The 16960-nt window shown below is 49.6% G+C and overlaps 1 protein-coding gene across 1 annotated transcript in view; it reads right to left on the bottom strand.

Moving 5' to 3' along the window:
* The window catches only part of MGAT4B (alpha-1,3-mannosyl-glycoprotein 4-beta-N-acetylglucosaminyltransferase B), a 52788-nt gene that overhangs the window by 3059 nt on the left and 32769 nt on the right, over window positions 1-16960 (bottom strand). Inside the window, exons 2-11 of the mRNA XM_065643772.1 lie at window positions 12524-12703; window positions 11686-11826; window positions 10731-10864; window positions 8219-8265; window positions 6018-6131; window positions 5515-5590; window positions 5023-5137; window positions 4149-4279; window positions 1129-1236; window positions 3-196 (exon numbers count right to left, since the gene is read on the bottom strand). Of these exons, the coding sequence (XP_065499844.1) occupies window positions 3-196; window positions 1129-1236; window positions 4149-4279; window positions 5023-5137; window positions 5515-5590; window positions 6018-6131; window positions 8219-8265; window positions 10731-10864; window positions 11686-11826; window positions 12524-12703 (1240 nt within the window). The remainder of the gene's footprint in view (window positions 1-2; window positions 197-1128; window positions 1237-4148; window positions 4280-5022; window positions 5138-5514; window positions 5591-6017; window positions 6132-8218; window positions 8266-10730; window positions 10865-11685; window positions 11827-12523; window positions 12704-16960) is intronic.

The following is a 16960-nucleotide window of genomic DNA, read 5'->3' as shown; positions in this document are numbered from 1 at the left end:
GCCTTTCTATGCGGAGTGGCTTGAAGAATCTGAATCTGATGAAGTCTCCAGCGGTGGGAGTGAAGGCCCAGAAGAAGTCCTCCCGCAGGTAAGCCTTTTCCAAGGTGAAGTGCTGGTAGGTTTTCAGGCTGGTGCTCACCTCTGCAGGAGGGTTGACGTGCTCTTTCCGCAGGGCCTGCTTGCCAAAGTCTTTGTCCTTGGTTGGGTACAAAGCAAAAGGGCAGAAAAGGGTCATGAGCTACTGTCACCCGAGAGGAACAGAGGTCCCAGCAACAAGGCACAGCAAGTTAAAAGCTCTCAATTTGCACAGCACAGAAGGATGAGGGATGGAAGTGATGTGGGAAGGCACCACACAGGGCAATGCTGGATCCCAGGAGGCCACAACTTCGGAAGTGGCACAGAGAAGCACCACCGCATTGCACTCTGATCCAGCACCAAAGAGATTTTCACTGCCCAGGCATTCCTAAATGCATGTCCTGCCCCAGGAGCTCTGCAAACAGTCCTTACACCTGAGGAGAAGGTGGCTGGGAGGCTGACGATAGCAAAAAATGGCTGGATTACATGGCCTGACAGGCACTGCACTGAGATACAAACTGGATTACACCATCCATTTACCTGGGGATCCAACAGACACAGCACTGACACAGCCCAGGGAGGTGTGTCTCTGGGTCCTGCTTATACAGCTGTGGGAAGCTTGAATTTGTTGATGTTTAAATATATACAAACAATTTAAGCTCTTACACAGCAAGCTCTAGTTCACCTATCAGCAAATCCCAGGAATAAGGAGGGTGATGGGAAGGAAGTCTGACCAACTCAGGCGTCATCTCTCCAGGGTTTTTCAGTAGATGCTTCAAAACCACTTGCCTGGACCATGGTTTGGCACACAGGATGGGTGGCCAAGACCAGTACTGAGGCTTACAAGCTTGCAGCAACTGTGGGTACATGTAACTGCCGTTCTGAGAAGCAGGAACTACATGAGCTCACTGTAATACAGAATAAAACGCAACCACCGCCCAGAAACCCAGCTGTCACCATCTCGCCGTGTGCTGTCACTGATGTCCCCACCCCAAAAGCAACCAGCTCCCAGGTGCCCGCAGGCTGTGGCTTGGATGGGCAGCTGGTACCCACCTTCAGCTTCTGTATCTTCCCAGCCAAGGAGGAGTGGGTTCCCACGTGCTGGAAGAGCGAGGGCTTGAAGCGGATCCTCAGGTTTGCCTTCTGCCTGTCACAGTGTTTCTGAAATGAGACAATCCCGCAGTGGCCCACGTTAAACCTCTGCGGTCAACTGTGACCCGCGAGAGGAACGGCCGAGGGCACGACGAGTGATAAACATCTCTGTCTCTCCAGCTCTATGCCTTTCTGTGTTATCTTGGTTTTAATTTGGCAAGAGAGCTTTTAACTGCGCTCTGGAGGAACCTGACTGTGTCTCTCGGCCGGTCACCCACCGGGCGCTGCCGGGCAGCCGAAGTGCCCGGGGTTTAAGTGCCATGTCTCCTTGCCAAGCACAACTTAGCAAACGTTGAGCAAATCCCCTCTGGGTGCCGTCAGGTAGGGACAGCCAGAGAATTTTGTTTCTTTTTTCCTTGGCTTATCAGGAAAGCCTTTTTCCTGCAAGCCAGCGCTCGGGAGCACTGGTGTCCGATGGTGCAGTAAGTCCCAGGATGATTCAGAGCCGAAGCGAACAGGTAGCCAGCGCGGGCTCTTTTCAGATGGGCAGAGTTTTCAGTTTGTTAGCAGTTGTACAGCAAGTGCCATTGTCTGAGCTGTTTGACTGTTTCACACTCATCCCGCCATGTAAATAAACCTGGAGATGCAACTCCGACCCAGCCAGTGATTTTCTGTGGAGCGGGGGGAGAAAGACAATGGACAAAGAATGAAGGACAAAGGGGGAAAAACACTGACAGCGTGGAGGCAAGAACTCACACTTTAAACTGGAGAGAGAGGGCATTTGTTTTCCAAATTTTGCCCTTCCCAATAAAAGAAACACACGCACAGCCCTACCACTGTCTGCTCTTGCAGTCTCCCAACCAAGAACAACCCCGGCAGTGACCCCGCTGCTGGGTGCTGTGTCACCGGGTGCTGTGTCACTGGGTGCTGTGTCACCAGCTGCCTGGCACTGGGCAGGGGACACGGGGACAGCCAGCCACATCGACCCCACCATGGGCTGCCCGCACGGGCCACTGCCACCCTGCCAGGAGCTGGGAAATTCCAGACATGACCCCTGCGAGCTGCAGAGGAGATAATCCCCTAATCCAGCTCACGTTACATTAGAAAATTAAAACTAGCCACGCTAATGGGAGAGACTCTACTCATTGCCAGCAACCCCAGATGCAACCCCATCAGGTCTGATCTCACTCCGGACAGGGAGAGGAGGAGGAAGGGGAACGGAGGGAGCTACAGCATCTTCTTATTTCTCTTTCTCCTCTTTTCCCTTCTGCTAAAGAAGCATTTGCTGAGAGCAGCGTTGTCTCACTCGAGCCAGAAGGGGGAATGGCTCAGTTGGTGGCAAGAAGGCCATCCTTTCACACAGCTCTACCCCAGGTAAATCTAAAATTAGTTAAAAAAGAAAGAGCAGAATATATCCGGAGGAGGCAAAACACTTACCAAAAGCTCAGGTCAAATAAACTTTCAATCAAAAAGACAAATCCTCCCTGCTACCAATTTGATTCTGCACAGTGGGATTTACAAGGGAAAGTCATGTTTGAAAGGGCGCTGTGCAGAGTTAATCATGCAAACAGTGGGGGAAAGAAGCCAGAAATCCACACAGAAAGTAGGTTAATTTTTAAAAAGCCAACACATTCAAGAGGTTTGCAGTTTCCCCTGGGAAAACCTTAGCTCCACCAGGTAGGAGAAAATGAGTGAAGAAGAGCTAAGCAGACGATGATCCTGTGCAGCAGGATCTGCAGTTAATCAATGCTCAAGCTGATTATTTTGGGGACGGGAGGGGGAGCACAGACGGCAGCACCATTCCCAACTCCATCCCAGCATCCTGCCACCTGGCTTTGCCCATGGCTGTGATGGCCCTGTCACACCTGAGTACATGGTTTGAACTGCCAGGAGGACACGATGGACATCATCTGAGACTGGTCCTGCTGCACATGGGGGACTGGAGCCAACATCACAGCCTCTGCCAGGGATCAGGCCAAATCAAACCACATCCTTGCCCCACTTCTGCAGAGCCCTGAGGATGCCCTGTCCCCTCCAACACAAAAGTACTGTATTTATCCCCAGAGTGACCACTTGCTTTGGCATTTGCCACCACAAAGTAGTTGTGGCCATGAGGTCTGTCCTAAGCGACTGGCTTCAAGCTCTGCACGGGGACTCCGCTGCTCATTCTCCGCCGGGGGAGGAGGGCGAACGAGCACATGAGTAAATACAGTATGTTCAGAGAGGAGACAGGAGAGGATCTGGCGGTGAGCTCATCTTACATCTGCTGTCACACACATTCCTCCTCTGCTCTTCCCACTCGCTCTAGCCCCTCGCTGCTGCCGCCGAGGGGAGTTCAAACACGACCTCCGCAGGGCATGGGGGCTTCTGTGCTGCTGCCTGCAAGGCTTCGTGCAGGCACGGCTCAGCAAATGAGACGGAGCATGAAAACGGAGCCTGCTTCACCTCTCTGCACCCTCCTAGAAACCCCGACAGGAGCTTTGCGTGCTCTGGCTTTATTTTGGCACGCTGTGCACGGTGGGCTTGCTCTCGGGTCATCTGGGGTGAGGTCCCTGGGCAGCCTGTGTCTCTGCTCCAGGCGGGTACGGCACACGGACACAGAGCCAAAGGGTTATTCTGGGGTTATAGTCAGTGAGCAGGGAACGGCTTCAGGGAGAGAAGCACACCGCAATGAACAACAACACAGAAGAATGGGGAATGGCTCCTCAACTCGAGGACTGGAGGAGGAATACCCTGTTAGTGCTTAGATGCAGAAATAATGCCTTTTCTGGCAGCTGCAGACTACAAAAGCCTGAACTCTCAGGTCTTCGCTTACACAATTCACAAGGACACCCCGCGGCACACTCCACAGGGACAACACGGTTCGGTGCAGAGTCAGTTTGCGCCAGAGCTCACAGGAAAGGTCCTCTGGAGACCCAGACCACGTGCACATTGCCCACAGACAACAGAAGGTTTCCCTTCAACCGAGGTTGTTTACGTACTGCGTCCTTCTCAGGGTTGCAGACTTTCACCCAAAGGATGTGATCCAGGAGCCAGTCAATGGGTTTGTCCTTGTAGAACATCAGGATGAACTCCACAATCAAGCTCAGATCCAGAGACTTGAACATTTTTCCTACGGCACAAAGAAAGAGAGAAGAGAGAGCAACTATGGTATGAAATGGTCAAAAATCGGAGCTGGGAAAAAAAAAACTTGTGAGACTGGTTTGTGGAGGTTGGATGTGTCCATCTCTCTACGTAAAGGAAATAGCAAGCAGCTCTGTTTTATGTACCAGTACTGCTGGCATTGCTAATACAGCTCTGGATTTAATATTAATCGCAGAATTAGAAAGCATTAGTGTCTCATAGGTCACAACAGTATCAAAAGGTCTAAAACTCTTCCATTCAGCAGGGAGAAATAAAGATGAAAAACATTCAGCCAGCTGCAGGACAGACCATTTCCTGCCCCAAAAACTACAAATTTTAAGCCAGTCAAACCAGTATCCAAAATAACAGATCAAGCTGCTACTGCAACGATGTACTGCCATTCCCAAAATAGTTCTGCGCTGATGTAAACTTCCTTTTGCACACTCTTAGGCAACTCCACATCCCATCCAGTTTAAAAGCTACTGGTCACATCTAAGTTGCTCAGCTGTCTGCTGGGCCACTGACCAGGTTTATTTTTATTAAAAGTGAGTATTAGCTGTGAGGATCTTTCTCCCCTGTGCAACACTAAGGCCATTGCAAAAACAGGGAGGGATGAAGTTCAAGTATTTTACCACCTCATAGGGACAACTCGTTGGACCAAGTGCCTGCAAGAATCAGTAGGCACTTGTGCCTGCACCTGATAGGACTGGGGTGAGCTGGGGGGGACGTTACCAATAAACCCCAGCTGAGAAAACTCCAGGATCATCCACTCCTCGGAGGGCTGCTGCAAGGCAAAGTTCTTCATCGTGCTGAGATAGTTTGGTTTGGCCACAATATCATCCTCCAGCTGCAAGAGGAAAGGACACTCAGTGCCAATGACCCATCCAGGTTCCATTAAGAGCCTTGCTGTGCAGAGCGATCACGCCGTAGACCAGAGGAACGCTTTGGCACAGACCTAGTTTATTTTGGAAGATGCTCCAAGCAGATTTTTCTCACCCAATCTAACAGGTAAACAAAATAAGGATTCCTGCCCTCTCTGCGCAGGAGGTCTCTGAGTCCAAGGCATCTCAGAAACCTGGCTTTTGAATCTATCTGGTTAAAACCTGCTCCCACTCTGCCGCATCCCACAACTGGCCACGCTCTTTGCCCATTCTCCTCCGGGTACAAGCCCCCGTGAACTCACAGGTACACCCCTCTCCCCTCCGCCCCCAGCACCAAACCCACCTGCACGTAATAGATGCCTTTGGACTGGGCGTACATCATTAAAAAGCAGTAGTCGAGGTTCTGCTTCGTCCTCCACCTGCAAGAGAGACACATGATGGGAGCGCCCGTCTGTCCTGGCATGCCCGGCTGCTCGGGGGAGCCAGCCGAGGCTGGTTTAGGCTGGGAAGGTGACACAGCTCTTGGAGGAGGGGACAGCATAGGGCCTCTGCCTTCTGGTCTCAAACTGGTCAGCTAAGAGTGACTGGGAAACTCAGGGACTTCCAAAACAAACATTACCTGGGTTAAAATGACCCCTTTGCTTGGTGTTGGAAACACCACAGCACAGGACAAGCCCTGCAAAGCTGGCGCCAGTTCATCCCCCCCACACCATGTCCTTCTAGTCCTCAGATAAAGCGAGTTTAGGGGTCTTGCCTGGCGCTACAGAAGAGCTTTCCCTGCTGGAGTTGGGGGGAAGATGTTACTTAATTCAGGGCTTCCTTGTTTTGGAGCTCATTGATTCTTACCTGACCCTTTCCTTGGGGTCCCCAAAGGATTCCCGCAGGTGGGAGAAATCAGGATAGAAATGCGGAGATGGGGAAATTACCTCCAGGAGACCTGAGTGTATTTCCTTTGGGAATCTGAGGAAGAAAAGCAGCAGTAAACAAATACCTCCATGTCTGACACACCATTTCATAGACTAAATTGCTGGGTGAACACTGAGCCGCAGAACCAAACGAAAAATACAGCCTCTAAGATAAAACTTCCCCAGCAGCTAGTGCACTTGCAGGCCTCACCAAAGGACATCAGCAGGGACTGCCAAGGAATTTTAAAGCTGTTCTCTCCCTTCCATGGGCTCTAACAGCCCCACGTGTTCCCTACTAGCACCCCTCCTCCCTCCTGCACACACACACACACACGGGTCAGTTTTAAAGACCAGCCCCGTGTACTCTCTACAGGATTAAATGGACCTGCGGACCGGTGCACCAAAGAAAGGACTTGCTGGCGTTACAAGTATTTAGAGATTTTCCAAATGCATCAGTAATTAAAAGCCATTTTGCAGAGATTATGTTATGCATTTCTGATAAGTTACTTAAAAACACACTTGTGCTGTAGTTAGGACAGCCAGCAGGAATTCTACCTAGTTCCCTCACTCTGATAAAATCAGCATCTATTTTCCCTACAATGCGGTTAAAAACTCTTTAAAGAGTCAAACTCGAATAGAAAATGTCACCCATCTGAAAAATATATACCTACAATAGCCTTGCAAGCAATACCCAGAGATTACTGTAACTGTGAGAGATAAGTGGGAAAACCAGTTATTTTTGTACTGCCCTTTTTGAGAACATTTGGTGCAAGGCTGATTTCCTTTGTTTGTGCAGAGCCTGGAGGATGGGAGAGGGGGCAGAGGGAGACAAAGCAGCGAGATTGCCCAAAACTTCTCACTTATTTTTCCCTTCCTTATCCCCTCCTTGGGACTGGCAAGATTTTCAGCTAACATTTTCAAATCTTCCCTTCCTTAGGCAGCACCAAAACAGAAGATTCTCATCGAGCTGACAAAACCTGTAGCGAAGCAGCGGCGGCTTTCTCGCTCCTGCACTATGAGCTCAGCCTGCCCTGGCCCCACACCACCTCAATTCGATTTGGAAGAAAAATAATTTCAGTGAGTCAGGGAGGAGCAGGAGGCACTGGCGAGGGGGGGACAGCGAGAAATCAAATCATTAAGTCAATTAAAGTTTCAAGCTTTCTACGCAGAAGCACTCTCTGCAGCAGCACCCAGTAATTTCATCAGGATCCGCTGGACAATTGGTCCATTATTCCCCGATAAGTGCCGGCAGAAGGAGGGGAGCTCTGCCAGCTCCTGCACAGCAAGATGGAGGGCTCTGTTTCAGCTCTTCTACAAGTGCCCCGGAACACAAGCCCCCCTGCACATCCCAGCCCCTCTCCCATCATTGGCCCGGGGATGGGGGCACCGGAGGGATGTGCTGCCCTTTGCGTCTCCTGATGGCGATTGCAATCCTTTGGAAACACACAATCGCAGGAGCTGGATGGGAGTCACAGCCTCTTCTTTCACCACCTTTTTCTTTTGCCTCCGAGCTCTGACGCTGCCAACGCCTGGACCGGTTCACAGTTAATAATCCGTCACCGGCTTCTGCCTAAACAGCCACAGATGAAGCTGTAAAAGCCACTGACTCCAGGACATAAATAGCAGCTAGCGTGAGAGACAAATGTAACTAGTGCCTAGAACAAGGGAAAAACAAACAGGCTGGAGCAGGAAGAAAAATGGATCACAGATATTTAAAGCAAAATAAGGCAGGAACATTTGGGTGTCCCTACCACGCTGCCCAGTTGCTCTGACTCTGCAGAGCAGGTAGAGGGCTGCACTGGACACAGAAACCGGTGCCAGGCTCACTGAATATCTAAATAAACCATCTTCTTGCAATGCCACAGGACAGAAAGTGCAAAATGAAACAGCGTGACCGTGTGTGTTAAACCCTGCGAGCACAAAGCAGCCTGCTGGAAGCTACATACCGGATGCATTTTAGAACAGGCAGAAAGTGGAAGTGGCAACAGCCAAGACAGCTCAGAGTTTAAGAACTGAAAAAAGTAAATAACAACAACAACAAAAAGGGAAGCAGAAAATTATGTATTTTCTCGTTAATGAAGCCATTCCCTGGCCTTGCTACAGGTACAGACCGTACTGCTGTAGTCATTTGGAAATGCTTACAAGTTTCTGATATTTTCTGCCACTCCGGCCGTGTACTGCGGATCCGTCTGAAAACAAAGGATAAATACTGTTAGTTCCTTCAGCCTCAGCCTGTGCCCCTGTGGCTCAGAAATCACCTTGAACACACCCCTGGGACACTGTCAGCACCTCTGTACATCTTCACTCATCTTCATGTCTCCTTTTATCCAGTTTAAGGGCTCTCCCCATGCTGACAGACTCCTAGGAGCCCTCCTCTGTGGCCGGTGTTAACCAAAGGCATCACACACCAAAATCCACCCAAAGGACTCAAGACCCTGCACATCTTCCCCATGTCTCCTGGCCCTTCTGCCCCTGCCAGCACCGTGTTCACACACAGTGTTAACTTCTGGGCTATTTTTTTCCTCCATACACACTGGCTTTCATCCAAGTGAATACTCGGCAGAAAAGGATCTCTACCCCTTTTGTGAAAAAAAAGGGTCTATTTATAAGCGTGCATTTTCCATTTCAGGTTAATTTCAACGCTTTTCTTCCTAAAAAAACCAGTTTGTCCCACAATCAACCTGGCAACCCGTAACGGTCGGGAAGCAAAGGTCAGCAGCGCCGCACGCCGCTATCTGCAGGACAGATAAGTGCAGGCACACACAGGCACCAGACAGAAACCATCTGCACAGTGACCAGGAAAACAAAATCCAAGAACAAAGGGCAGGAGATCCAGGAGCAAAAACTGTGCCTGTTTCCTGCTGGTGACGCTGTTTTGGGCGGTCGCACGGCTCACGGGGCCGCGTGTCCCGGGTGGATCTGCAGACGCAGCATCGCAGACGCTGGGACCAGCTGCTGCTGCACGCGGCGCCGGGCGGAGGTGAGAAGTGAGATGCCGGGGACGTGTGCCACAAGCCGAGGACAGCACTTCCACACTGGAACGGTGACAAGGGAGGGTTTTGTCAAGAGGAAAAAGGTCCCTTTCCCAAACGGGGCTCAGGCACCTGGTGCTGGACTCATTTCTTATGCCAGCACTGCCAAGGAAACAGCAACGGGAAAAACAAAGGCAGGAAAGATGCTCGTGGATTTGGGAGAAAATGTGCAGCTCTGCCCCAAAGACCCAGCTGCCACTGAAATGGCAGTGGCACTTAGAAATAAGAAGTCCCCATCCCAAAAAGGACATAGAGTTGCTCCACTTGTTGTCCTGAGTCTTCAAATTACCCAGCGTCTGCTCCAGGTTCATAACACCCTCTCTGATATTTACTCTTTATCCCGTGCCTGAGGAGCCCTAACAAGCAACACCGAGTGCAGGTACGTCGAGAAATACTTTGGGAAGAGGCAGAGCAGGCGCAGCGGTGGTTGACACTTGCACAGATGGAGGACGTTGCGTCAGCAAGAAAGAACAGTGACGGTGATCTGCAACAACTACCATCACTGTTACTGGGATATGGCACGTGTGCTCCTGCACTTCCCAGTATCAGAATTAATTTCTTTGTTGTTCACTTCCCTCATCACAGGCACATACACAGAAAGCCAGGTGCTGCCATCACGGCATGCACCCTGTTTTCAAGTCAACTAAAGAAAGTATTACCGCAGCCCCAAGCAGAAGATGTTTTCGTCAAGTTACTTAAAACCTCTCATGCTTTAACTCATCCGCTGTGAAAACAGCCACCAAACCTGTCCTGGCTCAAAGGGAAATGACGGCCAGGACTGAGTCTTGTCCCAGGTACTTTGGGCTGTACCCATGTGTGAACACCTTCTCCTTGTACAAAATACCAGCCAGAGACCCAAAAGTCAAATGCTACTCAAAATGTCAAAGGATGGGTAAACAGGTAGCAAACCCAGACATTTATCTTCGTTCTGCTCCCAGTAACATGTCACTAAGGTTTATCTTTCTCACCGGATTTCTGGAAATTAAGACAAATGCACTTCAAGCTCAAGAAAATAATCCTGAGGGGAAAGCCATGGAGAAAAATAACCATCTAAACCCATAGATAAAAGCAGCTCTTGTGGATTAATGTATCAGGCTTTTTAGCCCCTGGATTCAGCAACTGATTCTGGGTTCCAGAGACCAGTATGAAGAGGCACCATATTAGTCTCATCCCCAAATCAGCAAGCTCTTGGCTTTGGAGAGGGGGTTAGTGCTGTCTTACAGGTACACAGAGAAATGAAGCTGCTTCAGGAGCCGGTCTGAGAGCTCCCGCAGATGTGGCCATGCGGCTGGCTCCAGCACATCTTGGGAACAACCACTCAAGCACCCTGCAAGAGCCAGCATGACTCAGACCAGAAAGATAAATGCACATGTTGCACTGGCAGCCACTAACGTTTGCCTGCTCAGATTCTGACCTGCTCTGGCCCAGCTGGTGTTTCATTTTGGGCAGGATGCACTTAATGACCCTGGTCGGACAGCAGCCCAAGGCTGGGCTTATCTGCCCCAGCACGCAGCAGAGCTGGCCTCCAGGTGGGCAGCCATCCCGTTTGGCACCAAGTTTGGCAGGCAGTGGATGGGACAGGGGCCAGGGAAACAAGGTAAATAGGCAAAGCTCTGTCTTACCTCAGCGATGAGGACGACAATGACAGAGTCTTCCTTCTCCTGCTGCGTGAGCTCTGAGATGAGGGAGTTGAGGGTGTCGGTGAGGTAGGAATGCACCTCCCGCTTCACGCTGGGGATTCCCATCACGACGGACACTGCCCAGGGCGAAGGAGAGATTTTGAGAGAGGGGGCTGTGCTGGGACACGACATTTCGCTCTGCTCCCATGACCGCCTCGTGGTTCACCTGCTCGGTGCCACGCTCTGTCATTAAAACCCAGCAGTCTTCAGCAGGCCGCGGGGTTCCTGGGCTACGTAGAGCTCCCATACTCCTGTCCCCCAGCCCGGTACCAACCAGAAGCACCCCAGTGTGCCGGGCTGCCAGGGCACCCTTGGCAGTCACATAGACTCTCGCTTTCCCCCCTGAAGACTGATGCCTAAGGAAACACGCAGAAACTCTCCCTCTCCTAGGGACCTTTTCGGCCCAGGAACGGCAACTTCAAGACCACCCTTGTTCTCCCAACCCCTCCCATAGCTAAAAGCACCACAGTTTAGGAGGGATAAGTCAGGTCTTTGGCTTTAGGTTGGGATTTGGGAGCAGGGGGGCATCACCTAGTACTACTGCAGATGGGATTTGTCTTGGGTTAGAGTCTCCATGAAGCACCCGGCAAACTGTGCTTTCAACTGACCACCTTCCAGGCAAAGTTTAGAGCACTCTGGAGATGGGAAGCAGCTAAAAACACCTGGCAGAAGCATCGAGAACATTTTAGTGCCAGTCAAGAGCACAGACAGCACTGCCCTGCAGACATGACATGGCTTACCCACCCTGCGTGCCACCATCCCAAGGAAGCTTGCATGATGCATGCAGCCATTCCTCCAGTCCTGCTCATCTCCGTACCACGGCCAGGCCCAGAGGAAAGGGCAGGGACAGGCACTAAGGGGAGGAAGGGCACCAGAAGCAGCACTAATCCCCATTTACCTCCAGTGCGCCCCTGTCCCACATGCACGGCTGGCTGCAGACTGTTCTCCTTTGACAGCAAATGAGGCAAATGATGGAAGATGGTGGGAAGGTGCAGCACATTCTTGTTGGTGATATTCCACAGTTTTAACTTGGTTTCGTCTTAAAAAGGAAAAGGGAATCAATTGCAAGGAACAGTAGGTAGCAAGAGGCTGCAAGGCAAAAAGCCTTTTTAAGAGCAGCCTGGCCACCCGAGACTACTGCTGGGCTATAAAAAATGAGGCCAACCTCTAACATGCTACCACAAACCCAATTAAAGTTCAGCAGGAGCCATGAGGGCCTTAAAGAAGTCCCAAAATATTTGGGAAGGAGGAGGAAGAATTAAGATCAAATGAAGGTCAAATCAGATCTTTCTGTAGAGATCCAATTTTCTTCAACTGAGCGACTTAAAAAAAAAAACAACAACCAAAACAACAAAACAAATAAATTGGCAAGGGGTGCTCAGCCAGCCTAACTCCTTCCTCCCCCCTCTCTTCGGATACCCATTTTCCATATGGATTCAATATGGCCATAGGAAATGGCATGTATGACTTGCAAGGAAAAAAAAAAAGCTTGTAAGCAAGCAAGTTTGCAAATATCCTCAGCAGAGGCAAATCTCAGTGTTTAATGATGCATATGCACCTCTAATTAAACAGGAGCTTAGGAGTTCCCAAGTCCCTGTGAACTCCACAATTTGCTCACGCCGGGGCAGAGAAGAGCACGTCCTGTCCGCAGCCCCGCACACACACACACATCTCTACCTCCTCGTTAGCAACCGCTTCAAAACAGCCCAAGATCCTCAGCTTCTCTGTTTATTCACCAGATAAGCTGCTCCAGGTCCGGTTTATATCCCGCAGGGCCTGCTTCTCTGAGATCGCTCTCTTGATCTCCTCTAGGACCAGGTTGAGCTCCTTGGAGCGCTTCAGGCTCTCCTGCTCGGCTGCGTGAAGTCGGTCCCGGAGGGCGAGAAACTCCCGCTGGTAGATGTCCACAACGTCACCTGCGGATGGAGAAGGGCGAGAAGCTTTCTCCTCCATGCTCTGAAGGGTTTCAAGCCACAAAAGCAATGCCTATCACTTACACCTCCCCTATCTACACAATCCTTAAAACATAGAAAAATAGAATCATTTTGGTTGGAAAAGACCTTTAAGAACATTGAGTCCAACTGTTAACCTAACACTGTCACCAAATCACGTCCCTAAGAACCTCATCTACGTATCTGTTAAACTCCTCCAGGGATGGCGTTTCAATCACTTCCCTGGGCAGCCTGTTCCAATGCCCAACGTGGATTTAGGGAGCTGTGGTCCAGCACGCGCCCATCGGTGAGCAGGCTGGAGAGAGGGCAGTTATAGCTGCAGAACTACAGTTTAAAAGCTACTTTCATTTTTCTCTTTTACTTGGGTTTCTGGGTCATATAGAAATACGACCAGGTTCTCTGTGACCAAAGCACACGGCAAAAAAGAAGTTGTATGGTAATTCTTCTCCACTATATAGTTGGAAAAGGACAGTCAGCTGCTGGCATTAATTTTACAAGCAATATTCTGCATCTCTCTGTAGCTCCAGAAGTTTGGGCACATGAGATGGTGACTGCTGGAGCAAGCAGTGGGGAACCAGAGCCAAGAGAAAAAAGAACTGCAAGTCCTGGTGGTGATGGTCTATTAAAGCCACAGCAAAACCAAGCAATATCAATATTTTTAATCACCTTGCTTCTTTCTTTGGTTTCCTTATGACACACAAAGGAAAGAGTTTTCACAGCACATGTCAAAGAGTTTTCAAGTGGGTAATTCGGGAGAAGCCCTGGACAGCACCTTGAAGGCCTTCTCCAAATGGCATGGGGCATCTCCTGGATGACCCTGAGTGATGGAAAGTGAGATGCTGGCAAGGGGGATGCTGCCCTGTGGCGAGATGAGGGCAGGCACAGACACCTCCTCCAGCTTTGGAAGAGAGCCCCAAATTCTAGCAGCCGAAAGGGATTTTGGGAATCTAACCTCTCCAAAACACGTCAGGATAAAGAATATCACATGGCAGCTGCTGCCTGGATGCTTATATATATCCAAGTGTTTGGATACACACGTTAAGCATGCATCATAAATGTCATATATAAATAAGAAACTTTTGATAGGGTAATAAAGCTTTTTATTTTGAAAGAACATCTTACCAGCATGTCCTGTTAAAGCAATAAAACTATTGAGAGCCTTCAGCTGGAACTATACAATAGCTAGGAGTGGAATCATTCAGCCATAATGAACTTTCCTGGGCCCTTTTTTACCCCATCGTTAATGAAACTACTCATTAAAAATACCCTTTTATCTGTAGTCACTCATGTGTTTTCAGTGAAGCTATAACTCACAGGGCTACACCCAAGACAGATTTATCCTTAGCCCAAACATGACCAGGAGAGCTAATGACCAAAAATATTGCACCGGAGCTGCCCAACACAGGGCTAAATATAAATCAGAGCCATTGAAAAAAGATACACTGACTGCATTGACAACTTCTATTTTGAGGTCCATAAAGAAAAAGGAATTTTGAAGATCAGACATACCCAGCTCCAAAGCACAGAGTTTCCAAGACAACAGTGATTCCCAGTCCAGCTCCTGCTAATGTTTTTGCCTAGGAAAAGTTTTGCCCACGGGGTCTCTTCCCCCCACAAAAACCTTCTTAAAGACTCACTGCTTCAACACCAGGGCCCCCCCCAAGGCAGTCTGGCTCCTATTAACCTTTCAGCATTATTTTCAAAGCCACTGGCACATGAGGAGAGAGCAGAGGAAGTTACACCCATTTGATTACTCCGTCCATCTGACAACACGTTATTCAGAGAAAGTCGAGGGACAGACATAAACAAGGCCAGTCTTTCCTTTTTCCTGTGGGGTGCCGCTCGCCTTCCACTCCCACCGAGAAAACATTTAAAAATTTGCAGAAAAACAGGTTAACACCCAGCTTTGGGAGCTGCCACAGGAATTCACAGGAGGATATCAGACTTTAAATTGACTCCACGATGAGCTAAACCTTTACCTGCTGGTCCGTCTCAGACATAAGAATACACCTTTCAGCTTCCCAGTACTCTAGATTATAGGTTTTCCTACTTGTACCTTTTACCAGCTGCATCTCTGAACACCAGCAAGGAACAAGTCTCACTCTCTGTTTATGCACAACATGACGGCAGAAACTGTCCTTGTGCATTCGGCTCTTGGCATACCGGGGGGTTACTATCCCGCGGATGCTATCAAAGCCAAATCACAGCTAAAGGCTGCCACTAGATCGTGTTCTGCAATACCTGGAGCAGAGTAAAGGCAAGGCTTTGCACTTAATGGCTTTTTCCAGAGCACTGCACTTTGTTTGTGTCAGATTCAGAAGGGAAATGTCACTGATTATTCAGTCACTAATGACCTGCTCGCCGAAGCCAAGAGCTGTACTTTTCATTAGACTGCAATGGTAATGTGCAGTCAACCATTTGCTGCTTTTCTGGCTAATGGTTGGAAGTGAAATTGTATTTGTTTCCAGTGCTCTTGTCCTATGATGTCTTCGTAGGCTTTCCATTCTTTAATTAAAATTTCATGAAATTTAAAAGCTGATCGATCGTGACCGGTTCCGGTGACAGCTTGAACAATCCGAGACAAAGCCCAAGATGGGCGTACTGTTTCCCATGAACTTCCAGTAATGCCATTTTGCACTCCTTGGTCTGCAATGCCACACTGATGCAGATCTGCCGTCCTCACAAAAACCCTCAGCTGCTCAGCCAGTGAGGGCTCTGAAAAGCCACGAAGGGCAGCAGAGAATAAAGGGGGGGAATTGGCTCACATCTCTACAAGCAAGGCTGGACACAGAAGTGATTTGCTGCTAATTAGGCTGAACAAATTTTTCAGCTACTGTCAGTTCAGCACAGACCCTTTACTTAACTTTCAAAGCAGCAGCACTCCCTATCTACATATTTATTGTATTCCCTCCCAGCACAAGACAGCAGAGTTCTTAAAATATCCCCAGACTCAAGCAGTGCAGGACAAAAACTCCTAGCTATATTTAAAATAAGACTCAACTTACTTTTTCTTGGGTGACAACACATTGCTTCGGGCTTAAAATACACAGGTTTAATAAAGAAAGAAAGTTGGTGTTAGGTGACGATCTGCACGGACAGACCTGGGAGACCAAAAAACCTCTCGCATGGGGACTTGCAGCACACATTGCGCATGCCCAGTGCGCTGCAAATAGCAGGTTTCACACTTTGCCATGCCTAATATTTGCACTCAACAGTCTTTTGCAAGCCGTTGTTAGGAAGAGGCTGGCTGCAAGGCTCCATGCGTGCATCGAGCGGCCTCGTCCCAGCCGGCTCTGCAGGGCAGAGAAGGCAGCGCTGGGCACGGCTGAGCATCGGCCGCCATCTGTTCATCCCGCACGGATCTGGGGGTTGTGCATCCCTGGGGAGGGGAGCAGCCTGCGGCCGGTGACTATAGGAAAGGTCCTGCTGAGCATCGCCCCCTCCTCTCGCCCCAGCTGAGCGCGGCCGCAGCTGTCAGGCTTTGTTTTTTTCAGCTGGGGGTCTCCAGCTGAAAGCCCTGCGCTGGGTTTGCTGAGCGCCATGGTGAAGCAGCGGGCAGGGACGGCTCCAACAGGCTCCTCGCCCAGCAGCCGGGATGCGGTGGATGGGCACACGCTGGTGCGGCTCACGGGCTGCTCCCCAGGAGCCTGACGTGGGCTCTGCAGAGCTGATCTCCTGCCGCCTTTCCGTGGGTTTTCATCCATCCAAGACAGCAGCCGTTTAATAAAATTATTTCTCTGTGATGGAGAATACTGTGGCTTCGTTCTTAGTTAAGTGACTATTAAATGCAAAGCATGTTTGCTAGCAGAGGTGAGGACTGGGACATCTGCGTCCACTCTGCTTATCCATTTTCAGGTTTTGAGTAAAAGCAAAATACCTAATCTGATCCTAAAATCAGACTGGTGCTGATAAAACCCCCACCTTGAAATCTCACTCAGTCCTGCATATGTGTATATATATATACACACACACACACATATACACAGTCAGGAAAGTTATTATTCTGTATTCTGCGCTAGTCTTTCAAATTGCACTCCAGCCTCCCAGGGAGTCCATGGTGCATTTTAAACGTGTCCGTATTTCAGGACCAATTACTTCTGGTTTTGTTCTCCACAGATAACCTCTCCCGGCAGATTGGACCCATGGCCAAAGCCAGAGATTTCCCTCCAACACAATCTTTTCAAAAGCAACTGCAAAGTCTTTGCTAGCTGGATTTGCCTC

The sequence above is a fragment of the Caloenas nicobarica genome, chromosome 13 (assembly GCF_036013445.1).
Source record: "Caloenas nicobarica isolate bCalNic1 chromosome 13, bCalNic1.hap1, whole genome shotgun sequence".
In the NCBI taxonomy this organism is placed as follows: Eukaryota; Metazoa; Chordata; class Aves; order Columbiformes; family Columbidae; genus Caloenas; species Caloenas nicobarica.
This window is presented reverse-complemented; position numbering and strand designations above follow the sequence as displayed.